Raw genomic sequence first — 18,248 nt, 5'->3', positions numbered from 1 at the left:
GTTTCATTTTCTCCATCATTAATCTTTTCTGCCCAAAGGCCCAATGGGATGTTAAAATAATATTGAAATTTAGTCTTGTTAAAGACAGCCAGATTAGGTAGGCTTCTACAGCATAACCTAGCAAACACGTGCCTAACTATGTATAGGAGTGACTGTACTGGGTTTAATTGTACAGTGCATATGAATATTCATGTGTACACTTGACTGTTTTTATGTCTAGGACCTTTCTGAGGTCTGTTGATGTTCCTTTTTGGATGGATCACTCTGAATAATTTATTCCCTACCATTGTTAAATGGATTAATGCATAAATATAGGAATCAAATGCATTTTAAGTGACTGCTTCATATAACATTCATGCTGTGTCTTTAAAGAAAAGGTGCAGCAAAAAACTATTTTTTGAACAAACAACCCACTTTATGGAGGCACTAAAACCCATCATTTCAGCTTGTACCTATTAACAGAAAGTGAACAGACCTCCTAATTAAATGCTAATCCTCTTGCCTCACATGTGTGGGTAGTATGAGCAGAGTTTCAGATTGCACATTAATTATAATCAACAGTACTTCCTCTTTGAAATCATTTAAAAATAATCATTCTTTCCCTTGACAGTTCTGCTCATGCTGCTTTGGGAAATCTTTGATTGATTCCAGGGATGTCTACTGATGCATCTGTTTAAACATTTTTTGATGTTGTGGCTATTCTCCTGTCACCAAAAGCTGTCTTTGTACAGTGACATCTCCACCAGTACATACTGTTCACTCAGACTCATTCATACCACTTCATTAATTCATTGGAATGGCCCTCATCTTGCCATCTACTTTAATTGTGTGTGAAAAACCACGGATATCAGAAAAGAATCCTCTTTAATGAGCCAAATAATTTCTTTTGTTTCTAGTTCATGCATCTCTACCCACAAACTACACTTGGAACCAAATGAGGTTAAATGAAGATCAACCCCAAAATCAAATCACATGGATTATATTTGCATGGCCCTTAAAGTGGGGATTAAATTGACATACAGTTGTTACCCTATCTGCCAGCAGAGGACAGTCTGTCCCTCGGTGTACACTTTCAAATAGGTTATTCACCAGGAGTTAGGAGCTAGTTTGTATAGCTGACTGCAGGATGAGGAGTTGGAACAAATAGAGGTATTTCCAAACCAGTGAAGTTTTTTAGTAATTTACTTCCTGATTTCTTCTGCACAGGTGCTACATGATCTTATTTCACACTTAATGCCAGTATTTGTATTTATTTTTTTGCTCTAGGTAGAAGGGAGTATATATTTAATACATGTTGTTTTTAGGGCTGTGCGAAGCTTCAGGTACTGATTCAATTCGGAGGAGATTCGGCCTGATTCAGTGGCCAAATCTCCAAATTTGAACCAAATTGGGACCAATTAAAAGGTCCGAATTGATTCGAAGCTCTCCAAATCTTTGGAAAGCTTCAGTGATTTGGACAGTCCCTGCCTGCTGCAGCAGGGAGCTGGAGCCAGACTCCAGACTCCAAGTAGGGGGTAGGGGAGGGGGGCTGGAGGAAGAGGGAGGGGATCATGGAGGGGGCTCCTGCCAGGCCCCAGTTCCCAGTACTTTAAAAAAGAGCCCTGACTTGCTGGGTACTGCCGGACGGGAGGGCGAGCCTCGCTGCCCCCCACTGCCCCATGCTGCATGGAGAGCTCTGCATGAGCGATTTGGCCAAATCAAATCGGTACAGTGATTTGAATCACCGAATCGAATCACTGTCCCCCGAACCGGCTGAATCCGAAGCAAATACTAGCTGCTTTGCTCAGGCCTAGTAGTTTCCTCCTGTTTCCTTTAGACAGTTAAGACATTTACACTTACTTGCTATTTTTTTAAATGAGCCTCATTGGTTTTAACAACAATTAGTCTACCTGGTATGGCGTACAATGGCAGCAGGGCTGAAGTGGCAAAAACACCCCAACCCTGACTTGGCATGGAAAGGGCAGACCGCGTGGAAGCTGCGGGGGGCCTGATCCTCATTGCTGGCAGCGGCTGCACGTGTGCCTCGAGGCAGAGAGCAGGGGAGGGATTGCCCTGCGCCTTGAAGCATGCATGTAGTCACCATCAGCACGGAGCGGGTTCAGAGGCGTCAGAGCCCAGTGCAGCTGTTTGCAGCCCCCCAGCCACCAGCTGCAGCTGCCCAGCACCTGGGCTGGCTGTGGCAGACAGCCAGGAGTCTGCAAACAGCTGTGCTGGGCTCTGGAGCACCAGCACTGGCTCAGTGGTGGGTGTATGCATGGCTCTGGGTGGACAGAAGGGGAAGTGACTGGAGCAGTGCAAACTCGTTCCCTCCACTGCCATCCACCCAGAGGCACACATGCAGCCACGTCTGGAGCCTAGTGCAGCTGTTTGCAGCCTCCTGGGGCTGCCTACCACAGCTGACCGAGGCTCTGAGAAGGTGTAGTAGATGGTCAGCAGGCTGCAAACAGCTGCACCAGGCTCTGGAGCACCGGCTCTGTGGTGATGACAGGTGCACCCGTGCTTCTGGGAAGATGCCAGGGTTGCGCTGCCCCAGGCTCCTCTCATGCTATCTGCCCAGGGGCATGTGTGCAGCTGCCACCACTACAGATCCAGTGCCAGTGACTCAGAGCCCAGTGCAGCTGTTTACAGCCTCCCAGCTGCAGCTGGCCCAGAGCACAGGCCAGCTGTGGCGTGCTGAGCAAAATTCTTTTCTTAATGTTATAAACCTGTTGATTTTGGTGGGACTACTCACGCAAGGTATTCTCATGTATTGGCAGGATCAAGCCCTAATCTCATATTTGTTTCACTTATCTCCTGTCTGTGTCAGCAGTTTCTTTGTCTGTGTATCTGTCTATATCAATTCTCCCCTGTGTGACTAGGACATGAAAGCAGTGCTGGCTAATTCCTATGAATAATTAAGAGATATGAAATAGTAGAGCAGTAAAGGCATTTATTAGAGGTTGGGAGAACAAAGCTTCTCTGTAAATACTTATTCCTCAGACTGTCCCTATTAACAACAATTTGAAATAGCAATGCTATTTAATTATCTTTCGCCAAGTGAATTTCTGGATTTGTAATCCATCTTTTATCAAGTAACAAAATTATAATTTGTCATTAAGATCTGCATACTTTCACATATGAACAAATTTGATCTTTCATGAACTTGCAAAATCTTTCTTCTTTCACTGAAGGAAATAATTATCAAGAAAAATATTTTTGATGATTTGTAATGAGCTATGGTTAAGATACCGTAAGAGTGGAAAATTGCACAGTGGGTTTGCTACTTCAGTAATAGTCATTGGATGTGCAAGTGCGTCTTGGACAAAGAAAACAGACTGAGTAGGAGTTTTGCAGGCAAATTCATAATAGCGTGGATCAAATTTTGCCTTTTTTTGCTATAGGGCTTGTATTTTGTTTCTCATGCTTGTTAGAAAAGCATCACTAATAAAGCCTCAGGGCAGGAATAACACTTAAAAATGTGTAGTTAATATTTCATTCACATATGCAAAAACTGTATTTCCCCCCCTATACTAGGAACATTTTTCTTTCTGTTGCAGAGCTGGATTATGGCAACTCATATGAAATAGAGTATATGGAGAAAATAGGCTCCTCTGTGCCTGTAAGTTTTCACTTGCGAATTTCCACTTCAATTTATTTCCAAGCTGTAGTCATTATGAACTGATGTGGTAATGCCATCTGGACAATTCCCAGCTACACACTGAATTAACCGTACATCTGCCTGAAGCAGATTGTATGTACAGTTCCTTTTAGTCAGGTAAATTGTATGCACTTTGTTTGCCCCTATGCTTGTAGAGGCTGGTTAATCTGAGATAAATTTTCAGTTGCCCTTTTTGCAAATTAAAACCAGTTAAAAATTCCCAGAGCAATCTCTGTTGAGTTACTAAACAGTGCATGGAAATCCACAAACCATGACTAAATGTTTTTGTGGAAGGAAATGGGAAGTGAGTGCTTTTCTTCAAAGCACAGACTTGGTGTAAAATGTGGAAATACAGGATTTTAAAATATCAGATTGTTTTGTCTTATATTTATTTGGTTAATTAGATAGACATTTAGAATCTTATTAATTTCTAAGTTCTCTATAGTTCACATAAGAGTGAAGCATTCCTTCAATGGGAAACCCTTGGGTATTTGATTTGATGAAGGGAAGTCAGTTCCAATTAATTTTTGATGACGCTTTCAGTCAGTGAGTGCTATGTGATCTATCTCAAAAGAACAGGTTACAGAATTTAGACAGTACCTCAATTCTAATTAATCCCAAATGGCAGTGAAAAACAATTTTAAAAGTGAATTGTGTGTTCACTGGTGATTTTTTTTTTAAATAAAATAGGCAGTTCTTTTAATGACGTATTATACATTGTGTTTTAGCACCAAATAGTAAATACTAATCTGAAGACCCTAGATTGAGAGCTTCAGATGGAAATGCTGTTTGTCAGTCATTGGAGTCAGTGAATTGGTATAATATGGGAAGTTGTTTAATATGTCCTTTCTTGTCTTTTGAAGGATGATAGTACCCAGAAGAAACAGTCTTTGTATCTTATGTTTGATGCTCAGCAGGAGAGTCCAGTTAAATCCCCTCCAGTCAGACTTTCTGATTCGACAACTCCATGTTCAGGGTATGTCACTTAAGTAAAATATAGTTCATTATAAAGGAGTGTTGGGGTAAGGATTACAGTTAAATAATTTCTGCTTTGGGCAGTGCTTTCTGTACAGGTTTCCTTTGATGTATGCAGGTTCTTTATATGCAAATTCTGTCTTATGCAATGAGCATATTTAGACCTATAATTTGTTATATGCAAGGTAAATTCACTTTCATGCAGTCAGCTTAGATGCCTCCCCCTGCCCAAGCAGGTAAGTCTGTGGGGGTGAGGAAAGGACCATGGCCCCACTCACCCCAGCCTTGGCTGCAGAAGAGACCCCGGAAGCAGCTGACACCAGCTGCCTGCACCAGGAGCAAGGTGAGTGGGGACAGGCGGAGCATGGTGCAGCCCAGTGGCTGCAGGCAGCTGGCACTGGCCGCTCCCAGGACTGCTGCAGCGGGAGCTGGGGTGAGTGTCGCCCTGTTCCCTCTGGTTTACTGCCTTGTGCAGCCCCAGCAGCGGCACCCCTTCTCCCACCTCTTCCCTAGTCCCAGCCTCGCTACCTCCCTCCCTCCCTCCCTCCCTGCCAATGGAACCTATCCCTGTTTATTGCACTGTAAACTGCATTCTCTTTATGCAAATTTGATTTATGTGCCGTTCTCCAAGATCACATATACAGCATAAATCGAGGGAAACCTGTATTTTATTTTTGCCGCCTTTATTTTGAAACAGCCCATGTCAGCGAGAGGTCTGGAGTATAAGGAAAACTAGTCAGTAGCACAGTGAGTGGAGAATCAAACCTTGTATCTCTGTGGCATAGCTTTGCCGATTACTTCTAAATCTGTACTCAGGCTAAGTGCTCTTGTCAATGTTTATTGTGATTCAATGCTTATAGCTTTTTCTTGAAGTTTAAAGTTAGTTTCATTGCAGTTTATGTAGAACCTCCAGACTGTAACTCTTGTTTTGATACTTCTAAACTAACACCGTTTTCTCCCCAGTTCATCCATTTTCTAATGATGATAAGAGTTATGGGTTGTGTTGACCTTTACAAATGTCATTGGCTCTGGTTAAAACTGTTATTTGGTAAATAAATAAATGAATACATGTAGAAATGAGAAACAAGGGACAAGTCCTAAATATTTAGTGAGTAGCTGGGATATATTTTATTAGACCAACTGAGTGGATGGAAAACATTTCTTGGCAAGCTTTTGGATGCAATCACCCTTCTTCAGGCATGGGGAGTCTCTGCTGTTCTGAGACTCAAACAAATGAAAGAAGCTAAAAGTGGCAGGTTGTCAATGAAAATGAAATCTCAGAACAGCAAAGACTCCATATGCCTGAAGAAGAGTGACTGCGTCCGAAAGCTTGCCAAGAAATTTTTTCCAACTGCTCAGTTGGTCTAATAAAAGAGACCTTCTTTGTAAGACTCAAAGAACCTTGCCTGCCGATGTCCTTAGACCAACACAGCTACAACCAAAACCCCAGCAGATATTTAGTGATGCATGAGATATTCATGTCTCTTCCACCAGAACTGATTTTATCGAGATTATTTTGGTGTATTACTTTGAGAAACATATTTCAAAGTTGCCAACCAGAATTCAAATCAGTGGGCTTTGAAAAGTATATTTCAAAATCTTGCAAGATAGAACTGGTACAAGATTGAATTATTGTAGTAGTATCATGTTACACTAGCTTTTGTGAGTCTGAGAGGGTGGCTGTTTAATTAAAAAGGATTTGCTACATTTGTAGCAGCGTTTGATTGATCTGCATAGGGCTCCTAACTCAATCCGAAAATATATATGCTATCTCAGAGGGTTTCAAACTGTGATCCGCGGACCACCACTGGTCCATGAGCTCCATTCAGGTAGTCCACAGAAAGGCTGAGGAACAACTGAGAATATCTGTACTTGTAAGGTAAGACTACTGATACTAAAATATGAGTCGTGCACTTTGATTTGTAAAACAAAAAGAAGTTTAAGCGGTCTGCCGAGACCGTCATAAATTTTCAAGTGGGCTGCAAAAAAAAAAAGTTTGAGAACCACTGTGCTATCTTATTTCAGGTCAAGTTTCGAGGAAACTGAAGCCCAGCTTTCCTCTGGAATGAAAATACAGCATCCAGCTTCTCGTGCCCTGACTGCTAGCCAAGAGACGCACTTACAAGCACCTGACAAATCTAAACAGAAAGACTTGGAGCCGATGACCCTAGGAACAGCTTCAGAGACCATCGAAATAGTAAGTAATTGCAAGTAGAGTGATGGAAACGTTTTCCTATGACACCAGTCCTCATTTTTGAAAGGGAGAACATACAGATTCTTCAGCTAGAACATGCATATAATTACTGTTAATTACACATAAGGTTCCAGTGTAGAAAGTGTATCCACATTTTGGTGCCAGGCAAAAATTCAGTTTGGTGGCTTTGGTCTCCCCTTAATAAAGATGCTTCATTTTCAGTGGTTACAGCAGCATTTGATGGGACACCCTGCTGTGTTCTAAAAAGTTACTGTTGACAGTAACAGTGTGATTCTGTCCCCTGTTGATAGCTTTCAGGCTTGGAGTCACCTGCAATTTTGGCTCTCGCTAAATTTAGGCTAAAGAAACATGCAAGAACACTGTAGTACGTTCAAAAAGTTTAATGGTGGTAGTTTTTTCAGTTCAGTTAATCAAACAAGCCACTGGAACTCTTTGAAGAGTCCTCAATTGAGCTACAGCTTTCAGAAAGTTTCACTGCTTGGAGACAGACGGACAGACTGTGATGACTGCCTGGTACCAAGATATGGTCAGTAAACCACAGTCTGAGACCTATTGCTTTAGAGCAATGGTTCTCAACCTTTTTTGGATCTGAGGCACTCTCCATAACTTCTGTGAATTGATTGGAACTCAATTTTAAAAACAAATCTATGTATTACATTGCTTACCTCCTTGCAGGAGGCGGGGGTGTCATATCAGCAAGGCAGGAACAAGTGTAAGCCTGCCCTTATCTGCTTATCTCCTCGCACTTAGTGGCAGACCCCTCAAAGAATCTGCTGGTATCCTGGTTGAGAATCACTGCTTTAGAGGTTTTGACATCACTTATTTCACTCCTCAATTTTGTGGGAATATAATGACTGGACCCTTGTTCAATTTTGTCTGTATTTGCTCGTCAGTAATCTGTGCCCAAAAGAAAACATAACCAAGGCAGGTGTATGGTTTTCAGCCTGAAGACATGTTGACAACCTCTGATTTGTTCTATATCCTCCTTACCCTTTAGACTTCTCCTGAGGACTCCTTTGTCTCTGCTGATGCTCTTCTCAATAGGATATCCCAGCAAACTTCATTAAGCAATCAGCCTGAATATCTAGACCCTGATTTAGCAGAAAAGAATCCCCCAGTATTTGCTCAGAAACTTCAGGTTTGTAGCAAAAGTGTAAATGTTAGTGTTCCTTTAAGTTTGTCTAACATCAGTAGAGAACACATTTCCTAATCTTACAAAAACTTACTAAGTTTCAAGCAATTTCCAAAGTTCCTTTTGCCTTGCAGAAAGTTTTAAGAGGGAGTGAGATGAACCTGTCAGTGAATAAAATAGAATACAAATGTTAGTTCAGGAACGTTAGTATCTTTACCTCGGCAACGTGATCTTACTAATTTTATGCATTTCCATAAAACATTTTATTTAAAAAAAGAAAAAGCTCAGAAATTTGAACACAGGCCTCAGGATGGAGAGTTTATGATGTCATATACGTTACTTTAGTCAATCTATCAAAAAGCACAGAGACAGTTGTTTTAGGACCTAATTCTACTTTGTGGAGATGCCAGTCAGGCATTCTTTCCTATTAATTGTGCCCAGTATGTAATTTGCCTGCTTTCTTCCAAAGAAAGGAAATAACTTTTGAAAGCAAATCTGTGCACATCATGGCAGATTTTCCAAAATAATTCCAAGATTTACATTCAAAACTGCTGATTAATGTTGCAATTGCTGCTGCAAACAAACATATAGTGACTAATGAAAGGAAGAAGTAACAAATCCATTGGAAAAAAAAGGTCCTATGGCTAATTTCATTTTGGAAAATATTCTTGTACCCAAAAGCACGTAATGTTTGGCCCCTGATGGAGGTGTTACTAGACAGAACCATGTCAAAGCTAACTGTAAACCTGGTTTTGTGTTTTGCTGATGTTTGAATTCTGAAAGGGACACTGCATGTGTGTGTCATCCAAGAGTTGTCCTCATGCTATGTTGAAATATGACATTCATTTTTTGAATGTGTAAAATGGTTACATCGTGTTTTTAACCCATTTTTCTGTGAATTGTTCACAACCAAACTACTGACAGGAGGAGTTAGAGTTTGCTGCAATGAGGATAGAAGCACTGAAGCTAGCCAGGCAGATTACCTTGTCTTCTTTCTCCTCCTCAGATACCGAGGTATCTGTTTTATGCCTGTAATATGTGTGTGAGTGTGCACAGATTAAGAACCAGAGTGCTGCTATTTTTTGTTAACAATAAGGCGACTAAACCTCTCAGAGTGAAGTTTGAAGTTGTGTGCACCTCAGAGTATCTGAAATCAAAAAGCATGCTGATAGCTGGTCTCTACACAAAGTATGCTGTCACCGTCTCCTTGCAGGACTCCTGTGCTTCCAAAATTAGGTGAGGGCAGATAAGAGACAGCCCTATAACACAGGGTTCTGCCCATAGAGGACCACATGCTTTGTATCTGATAGCAGAATTTGATCTATGTGCTGGCTAGCATAACAAGTATGGGTGGTTTTTGCATATAACAGACCCTGGCTGGTGGTGCATTTTGCCTTAAGCATGAGATCTAATGACTTGACCCTTAAAGTTCAAAAGTTAGAAGTTCAGTCAGTCCAGGCTTCAGGCTTTTGAACAATGGGATTCAAATGGGTTGAAAAAAGACCCCAAGGGTTCCAGAGGGAAAAAGCTTCCCCAGCATAAATCCTCTTTATTCATCAGGATCTGAAGCTTTTCTTTATTGATAGTTCTACAGCATGTTAGCTAGTGCCTTGTCAGTGTGATGCATCATCAGAGTGAGGCTGCTCCAGTGATGCATGTGGCCTCTGTATTTGCAACTAGACTGAAATCAGCCCTGATTATAATATGTGATGTTTAGTCAGATGTGTGTAGCCACTTTTGAAGGACCCTTATGGTGCTTTTAACCGAAAGGTCACAATATCCCCAGGGAGATTTAACTCAGTGGTATACTTGGAAGGCGATGTCAAGTGAATAGAAAGCTGACAGGACAACAATGTCCTACTGCAATGAGACATTTAGTTCCAAATCAGGGGAATATTATTCTGACATGTCATTCTCCAGTGACCTTTCTTTTATTATACTAATGATTAATAAATCAGTGGGAAAGCCCCACTCCTAATCCCATGTCACTTGAATATTTAAGTGGCAGCTGTTCATCGCAGCTTAACTGCATGTGTCTGGCTTAGAGATTAGACGTGCTCTGGCTAATGGTTAACTAGTTAGCTCATAAAAGTTAAAGTTTAAAAATTTACGCTGAACTCTGTATGATTTGATGGCTGATTAGAATAAGTTTGATTAGTTTATCTTATTTTGGTAAAGTATGGCCCATGTTGCAGCTGTCTGAATAATTAAATGGCTGTTTCCTGGGGTGTAATACATTTTGTAGATTTCATAGATTTCAGAGACATCAGGGCTGGAAGGGACCTCGGAAGATCATCGAGTCCAGCCCCCCACCCAAAGGGCAGGAAGTCAGCTGGGGTCATAGGATCCCGGCAAGATAAGCATCCAATTTGCTTTTGAAGGTGTTCAGTGTAGGTGCTTGAACCACCTCCGCTGGCAGGCTGTTCCAGACCGTGGGGGCTCGGACAGTGAAGAAATTCTTCCTTATGTCCAGCCTGAAACGGTAGTTTATGACCGTTCGACCTCATCATCCCTTGGGGCGCTCAGGTGAACAAACGTTCCCCCAGATCCTGGTGGTCACCCCCGATAAACTTATAGGTGGCCATCAGATCACCCCTGAGCCTCCGCTTTTCCAAGATAAAGAGTCCCATGGCTCTCAGCCTGTCATCGTAAGGTCTGTTTTCCTGACCTCTGATCATGCGCGTGGCTCTTCTCTGGACTCTCTCAAGTTTCTCCACATCCTTTTTGAATTGTGGAGCCCAAAACTGGATGCAGTACTCCAGCTGCGGCCTCACCAAGGCCGAGTAGAAGGGGAGAATGACGTCCCGGGATTTCCTTGAGGAGCATCTATGGATGCAAGCCAGCATTTTGGTTGCTTTACTAGCCGCAGTATTGGCTAAATAACGCCATAAAATAATTCATTATTTGAGGAAATAGAATTATTTCTAAGTATGTGAATCCAGGCATGCTCTTAATGCAGCAATTCAGAAATGATGTGATTGACTTCAGTGGAATCAGATTCAGGCCCAGTGTTTTTTATTAAAAACCGAATGAACAGACAGGAAAGTAGAGGTGCCTTCCAGTTCTTTGTTCCTAAGTAATGTACGGGCATTTTCCTGATGGGATGTAGAATGTGAATATGTGCAGTACACAACACACTTGCTACCTAATCATTTCACTTCACTATGTACCAAAAGTAGAATGGACCCGTGATATAGCCATACTACAGAGTTTATCACTCAAATCCTGGGTAAGGGTAGTCCTTGAAAAATATGTAATAACTTTGGCCCTTATCTTACAAGCAAGTTACTACTTGGAGCATAATGTGTGTATTCAGTTTCATCCAGAGGCAGCCTGAGGGGTGGGCAGAGTGGGCGACTGCCCAGGGCATCATGGTCAGGGGGTGCCAAATGCACAAACACATGTAGGCAGTTCATGTTTCCCTATCCTGGCTAATCTCCACCCCAGGCAGGGGGAGAGGTGCCCAGCCCAGCCCACCCCCTGCCTCCAGCCGCTGCTCAGGAGAAGCCAAGCTGGGCATGTGTGGGTGAGGTGGTTCCTACTTCTGCTTGCCCACCTTCCCGGCACACCATGCCATGCACTCAAGCACACCATGCACCCTGCTGGACTGCACCCCACACCTCTGCCTCACTGCTTCTATTTGCCACAGCAGCAGCACTAACTTGGTGGGGAGGGAAGAGGTGCCAAAATACAAGTTCACCCAGGGCACCATTTTCCCTAAGGCCAGCTCTGATTTTATCCCAGGTTGGTCATCTGCTCAGTAAAAATTGGCCGTACTGTCATCTAAGTGCCATACTAACAGCTACTGTGGGCGGCTGGCCTTGGAAAGCTGGTCATGCGTAATGCTTCTTATTATGGAATAAATTTACTTCAGAATAAAAGGGGTGTGTTACTCGATAATAATTGTGCTGTGCATCTGCAGACTTAGTCTTACCATTCTGTAGTTGTGAGAAAAAGGTCACAGAAAATGGAATTGCTTCCACTTACCATGTTTCAGCCCTCTTTTTTGTAGCACCAAACTATAGAATTTGTAGCAGATAAGACTCACCAATGGGCTAGGATAAGCGGAGCTGAAATGTAAAAGAGGTAGATGCTGCTTAGAGTCTTGTTAAATAACTGTTATTATCCAAATGTCTCTCTCAAAATGCCGGGGTGGAATAAACAAGATAATAAACAAGAGATGCATTAAATTGAAAACATCCTATGCTAACTTAGGTTGAAGGGATATATATTTGCATGTATTTGAATATTTGTGTTGTCAAAGTTTGATGTTGTTTTTTAAATCAGTACAGACATTTTTTCCCAGGGCAGATGGAGACAGGGAAACAATGAGAGAATGGCAAGGCACAGTTGCCATTAAAGTACAAGGCACAGTACCTACAGAATTCCTCCGTACTAATAAATTCACCAATAGATTTCCATAGGGGGTGCCTATACCATAATATAAAAGTAGCAAAAAGCGGGAGGTGATAGATAGGCATGAGGAGAGAATTAAGTAAGTGACATCTCCAGTTCATACCAATGATCACAGGAATCCTGGCACCTAGAAAGACCCTGCATATAGTGGAAGTGTGCAGTGTTTCAGCTGAATGAATGGACATCAGTTAGGTGGTGAAGGACTTTTATCCTTGGCTAACCTCAGTGTTTAAATGGACATGGATAATGTGTAATTAGCCCATGATGAGAACCCTTGTGACTAATGCTGAGTATCTTACGATGACTGATGGAATCAGAGTGGATTAGTATAATAGGATTCATCAGAGGAGTGCAGTGACTTTAATCCAGATACAGAAGATAGTGGCTGGCTGGAACCCTTCCTGGTTGGTTGGCATTGGTTGTTTTTTAATATGGTACGATGATGTTTAACTGCGCCTACAGAAGTAGAACTCTGTAATACCAGTAATAAAACCAAAATCACCTCCTGTTTTGCTGACAGCTGGATTTTATATGAAAATCAGAATTTACTGCTAATCAAGGGATTATAATAACTGAGCTGCGGCGTTAATGAACAACATGAATTTAGTCCATCTGAGGCCGAGGCTTCTGTGAGAGGCAGTGCTTGGTCCGCTTCTGACCTGTAATCACTGCTGACTTTAACGGCAGCAACAGCAGTCCCTTAGTCTTCCTTCACCAAATACGTAGGCAATGCAGGTAGAGTTTACTTGGGTACACACAAAAAATTAGAGTGAAAACATTAGAAGAAAAGAGCATTTAACAGGAAATGTGGCATTAGCTTTCCAGTGGATAAGCACTGCTTACTTAATGATCGACTAGCAGACCGCTGTGTTGTGGCGATTGAACAGAAAGCTGATAGAGCCCACGACAGCCATTCTTTTGTGGTGTTGAGACGCAGGGGCATGATGTTGAAACCAGCACCTTTACTGGGTAAAGGAAAGACACATCGGGATGAAAGATGTGGGCAACATTTTGAAGTGATGTTGGGGGAAAGGGTGGGACATAGTGAAATAGGCCCATCTCTTTCAAAGAGGTACATCCCTTTTTGGCCAGATGTAAGCGCAAAATTAGTGCTTTGTTTTGGAGTCAGCAGAACATGTTCAGGTGCAGAACTGTTTAGTTGCATTCCTACTGACCGGCATGCAAGTACAAATCAAGTAGTTAAAAGGTATGGCTCTTCCTGTGAGTTTGTGCCCAAGGTGCACTTCTGAGTACAAAAATCTTGCTGGTGAGGGAAAGCCAGACCTCAGATAAGGAGAGCACATATTCCTGTGAACATGGTAGCAATAATAACTTTTCTGATCCCATTGTAACGTCCATGCCTATCTTTATTCACTTTGGCTTCTAGTTGTGCAGTGAAAATATTGCACTTGGCAAATCAGATGCATCAGGCCACATTCTAATCAAATAGCTGATTTTTCTAAGGGAGGCTAGATACAGAAAAGGAAATGAATAACTTTCAGATACTTATAATAAGGTGGTGGTGACCCACATTTAAGAATAATCCCTGCACGCGCTAATCTTTCCGTGAGGTTCAGTGATTTATAAATCCGCAGGCTTGTTAGCGCCCTAATTAACTTTTTACCTTGCTGAGGTCTTATACTGAATTCATAGCATGGACAAAATCAATTTGAGTGAATACCATAGTTTTACTGGTCAGATTGTTTTATTTTTTTTTCTTAGGCATTAAAACCAGGAAAATTTAAAACTGGAAAAGTGCCACTTCCTAGGCCTGTGCAAAGCAGCAAGTATTCAATTTGGTTTTGGATCCGGCTGACTCAGAGGGACAGTATTTCAATTTGGTAATTTGAATCACTGTCCCAATTTGATTTGGCCGATTCGGATTCAAAGATTCGGCGCTGATTTGGAGATACGGCCATAGACTAGACAGGCACTTGTCCTCGAGGACGCTGGACACAGCTGCCTCCAGCTGGTAAGTCTGTTATGGACGGAGGGGGGAGGGAAGGGGCATGGGGGGTGCAGATCAACACCCCCACAATGAGGGAGGAGCTGGGGGTGGGACAAGCTGCCCAGCTGGGGGAGAAAAGGGGACTGGACTTGGGGAGGTGGGCTCCTGCCATTGCACGCTGCCAATCTTGGAGGGCATGGGAGTGGGCATGTGCCCCCCAGATCTGTGCTGGGTGGGTGGAGCCAGGGTGTGCTCTGGGCAGCTAGCCCCAGCCACAGCCTGGGGCACAGCCCTGGCTCCGCCAGCTCCACAGAGCACAGTGAAGCAGGGGCTTTGCGGGGGGGAGGGGCTACAGCCACCCTAAAATTTCCCATAGCCCCTGCCAGTGGCCCCTCCCCAGTTTGGGTGCGCACACCCACTGCCATGCCCTGCTGCTGCTCGCCCAGCACAGGACCACGGCATAGTCCCCACTCCCAGCACCTTCTGCCTGGAGTGAGCTGCTCCTGCATTGCACCCTGCCTCCCTCCCCTCCCCCAGCTGGACAAGCGGCGGCAGGGCAGAGCCCCCGCTTCCAGTGCCTTCTGCCCATCCAGAGTGCAGCCCAGCGCAGCCCGCCCTGCACACGTCCGGGGGCACATGCCCACTCCCGTGCCCTCCCAGACTGGCAGCACGCAGTGGCAGGAGCCCTCCTCCCTGAGTCCTACGCCTCCCCACCCCAGTTGGGCAGCTTGTCCCAGTCCCAACCCCAGCTCCAATCCCACCCTTGCTGTAGGCGGGTTGATCTGCCTTCCCCCATGCCCACAGCAACAGACTTACCGGCTGGAGGCCGCTGTTTCCAGCATCCTCGAAGACTGCTGCCTGTTTAGCCTATGGCCGAATCTCCAAATCTGTGCTGAATTTCTCCAAGTCAATTTAATTCAACTTTTAATGGGTCTCCAGATTTGATTCAGATTTGAAGATTCGGCCCCCAAATCTGGCCGAACCTCCTCCGAATCAAATTGACTAACAAAGCTTTGCACAGCCCTACCACTTTCTGTGTTTTGCATCCTTTTGGACAGTATATGAAAGTGGCTTGCAAGGTAAGGGCCCAGAGGACTGAAAATAATCATTCCAGAACAGCTGTAGTATGATATTTCTGGTAGGCAGGCAGTATAAGGGCCTTGCTGGACTGTGGATGGATGTCAGAGTTCACAGGATTGGACCTTGACTAATTGAGTGTGTCAGACTGTGTATGAAACGCTCTCACCTAGCTGGCTGACTCCCAAGAGCTTTTATGGTAGAGATTTCTAAACATAGTAGGTTTTATATTTGCGAGTGTTTCTCTCTTTACAAAATTATTCAAATTCCAAGGCAAATACTGACAAAGCATAATTATATAAAAAGACGGTGAGAAATAAGACAGCAGGTAAAAAAACAACAATACCATGTAACATAAAGCACTTTAAAAGTTCCTACTCCCCTTCGTCCTCCTCCTTTCTCAGATATTTTTCATTATCTGGGCAGTTGCTTTGATTCCTTTGTTACTCTGAGCATAAGGGTTTTTTCCCCAGTGAGGTTTTTCCAACTGTTGCTTTGGGGAGACACAGCAAATCTAAGTTGCAGGGAGCTTTTGAAATAGGATGCATAGAGTTTGGTATCCAATATGCTGTCTGCCTGGAGAAGAGATGTCAGCTTTGATGACTGCTTTTTTCTCTCTCTCAATTTCTTTTTTGTCTTTGTATTGGATGAAGAAATAAAATGATTTTTTCCCCTCCGATAATACTGAACTGAACTAGAAACAGTAGGAATTTTTGTTTTGTTTTCTTTTATTGTCTCTCTTCACCCTTACATTTATAAAGTTTTGGGCCATCTGAAATAAATTAATATACTATGAATAGGTGAGCTGGACTTGTGTCCGAAATGTATTTTACTTGATCACACTTTGTGTACTGAAGCATATCATATACTTTCAAATATGTACTAAAAGATAGTGCAGGGATCCACTGATGTTGTCATTGTTAAATCCAGTGGATTTGATGTAGCACTTAATTATTAAATGGGAATTGGTTACATGTCATCTCATTTTCCATTGTTTTGTGTGCTCAGAATCCCATTGCAGAAAACATGCCTTGAAGGATTGTGTTTGGTTCCCAACTATTAAAGTTAAAAATTTACCTAAACAAATCAATAAGCTTCTACTGGAGATACTTAATGCATGAACTGTGATACTTTGCAAATCCCTTACTTAATTGTTGGGCTATTAAATTCTCCTTACCTGACCTGTTAGGAGGTATCGATATGATCTTCTGAGTGGGATTGGGCACACCACTGAGACAAAAGCTCTGTCCACTTATGTCTTCTCTGTAGTGGCCCAGGATTGCATATTTGCTGAGTAGCCAGGTCAGTGTGGCTACACAAAGGCTGCGTGCCCTGAGACTGTGTCAGGCTCTTCTAAACAGAGACCACAAGCACAGGACCACGGCATACGCCATAGGCACTGACCCCATGGGTGCTCTGGGGCTCCAGCACCCACCAAAATAAATTAGCGGGTGCTCAGTACCCATGAGCCACGGCCACAGGCTGCTCACAGATTTTAAAAACAAAACAAAATAAAAAAACCCACTACGCTTTACTGGAAGTAGCAGCACGTTATTTTAACCTGGCTCTGCAGTGTCTGTAAAGAAGAGGTGCTTCAGCAGGGCTTTTGGGAGCTTTTAGCTCAAGCTGATTCCTGGGCTCAGCCCATGAATGCTCCGAGTTTAAATTGCCATGAGCCGGGGAGGAGGCATTAATTTATTTTATTTTTTTACATTTGCAAGCGCCCACTGGCAAAAACCAAAGTCAGTGTCTATGCAACACTATGCCTAAGCAACACTGACCTGTTTACTCAGCAGACTACTAAACCTGTTCATATATGAGGTGGGTGCAGGTGGGCAAGGCATATTTCTCAGTGACATTATCGTAAGGCTGGGTTCACACACCGTTGTTATTAAGAACTATACAGATAAACACTGAATACAAAATATTTGGTCCTAAGTGACACTACACATACTGCCAGACATAGTTTGTTGTGATAGCTTCTTCAGCACAAAATCTGACATTAGGATAGAGTAAGAATGATAAATGCCTTCCTCCATCACTTTATTCCCATGAAACAGTGATTGAGAACAATGGATGAAAAGATTCCACTTTGTTAATAATCATCTTAGAGGAAAATGATGATGCTTATACAAAAGCAGGTTAGGATGTCACCCCTACCGTCAGTGCTTGCAAAGATGTTCTTCCTTTGGTGTGTGCTGTTGATGGTAGTGAAATCTGCATGTGTATGCATGATGAAGAAAAGAGCAGCTCCTTGAATGTGAACATTACATACTCAGCTGCACTTTGCAGTTGTAAGTGATGTAATGCAATGCTTTATAGTTACAAAGCCCTCTGCTGCTGCTGCTAGCTTTATTCTAATCATTACACATCAAAATGAGAGTCAGAGAGACCAAATTATTGAACATAAAGAAGGTATTTGAATTTTCTGCTGGTTGCCTCATAGACTACTTCACTGTATATTCCAGTATGGATTAAAATGCAGCACAAAGCATAGATTAAAATTTCTATTCCAGAATGCAGTTTGGGGATTATGAATTGCACCAGGCAGTGACATATGTGGGGTGAGATAGAGTTCAAGTGTGTGTCAGAAAATGGTCTAACATCTGAAATGTAGTTTGATAGAAGCTTTGCATGCAAAGATAGCAAACAGGTATGCAATAGGGATCTGAGGACAGAATTTCTTTTATTCGTCATATAGAGCAGTCATTAATGGATATATACCGATATCTCATTACCCTATGAGAGGCTGTTTTTATTTATATAGAGAGGCTGGTTTGAAGTGGTTTATCAATAGAGATTAAATAGTGATGTGTTATGAAAATGAATCATAATTTGAAATGCTGCA

General features: G+C 42.7%; 1 protein-coding gene across 13 annotated transcripts in view; it reads left to right on the top strand.

Moving 5' to 3' along the window:
• TACC2 (transforming acidic coiled-coil containing protein 2) overlaps nucleotides 1-18,248 on the top strand; it is a 222,784-nt gene that overhangs the window by 180,719 nt on the left and 23,817 nt on the right. For 11 of the 13 annotated variants that reach the window (XM_090058538.1, XM_090058541.1, XM_090058540.1 and 8 more), the window contains 5 exons: nucleotides 3,537-3,598; nucleotides 4,501-4,613; nucleotides 6,638-6,809; nucleotides 7,825-7,965; nucleotides 8,884-8,973. In XM_090058538.1, the coding sequence (XP_089914664.1) occupies nucleotides 3,537-3,598; nucleotides 4,501-4,613; nucleotides 6,638-6,809; nucleotides 7,825-7,965; nucleotides 8,884-8,973 (578 nt within the window). The remainder of the gene's footprint in view (nucleotides 1-3,536; nucleotides 3,599-4,500; nucleotides 4,614-6,637; nucleotides 6,810-7,824; nucleotides 7,966-8,883; nucleotides 8,974-18,248) is intronic. The other 2 variants (XM_090058539.1, XM_090058542.1) reach the window with 2 other exon arrangements.

This window comes from Crocodylus siamensis, chromosome 7 (assembly GCF_052110815.1).
Source record: "Crocodylus siamensis isolate JL-2025a chromosome 7, ASM5211081v1, whole genome shotgun sequence".
NCBI classification, from domain to species: domain Eukaryota; kingdom Metazoa; phylum Chordata; order Crocodylia; family Crocodylidae; genus Crocodylus; species Crocodylus siamensis.
The sequence above is the reverse complement of the archived record's forward strand: the minus strand, read 5'-3'. Positions and strand labels throughout refer to the sequence as shown.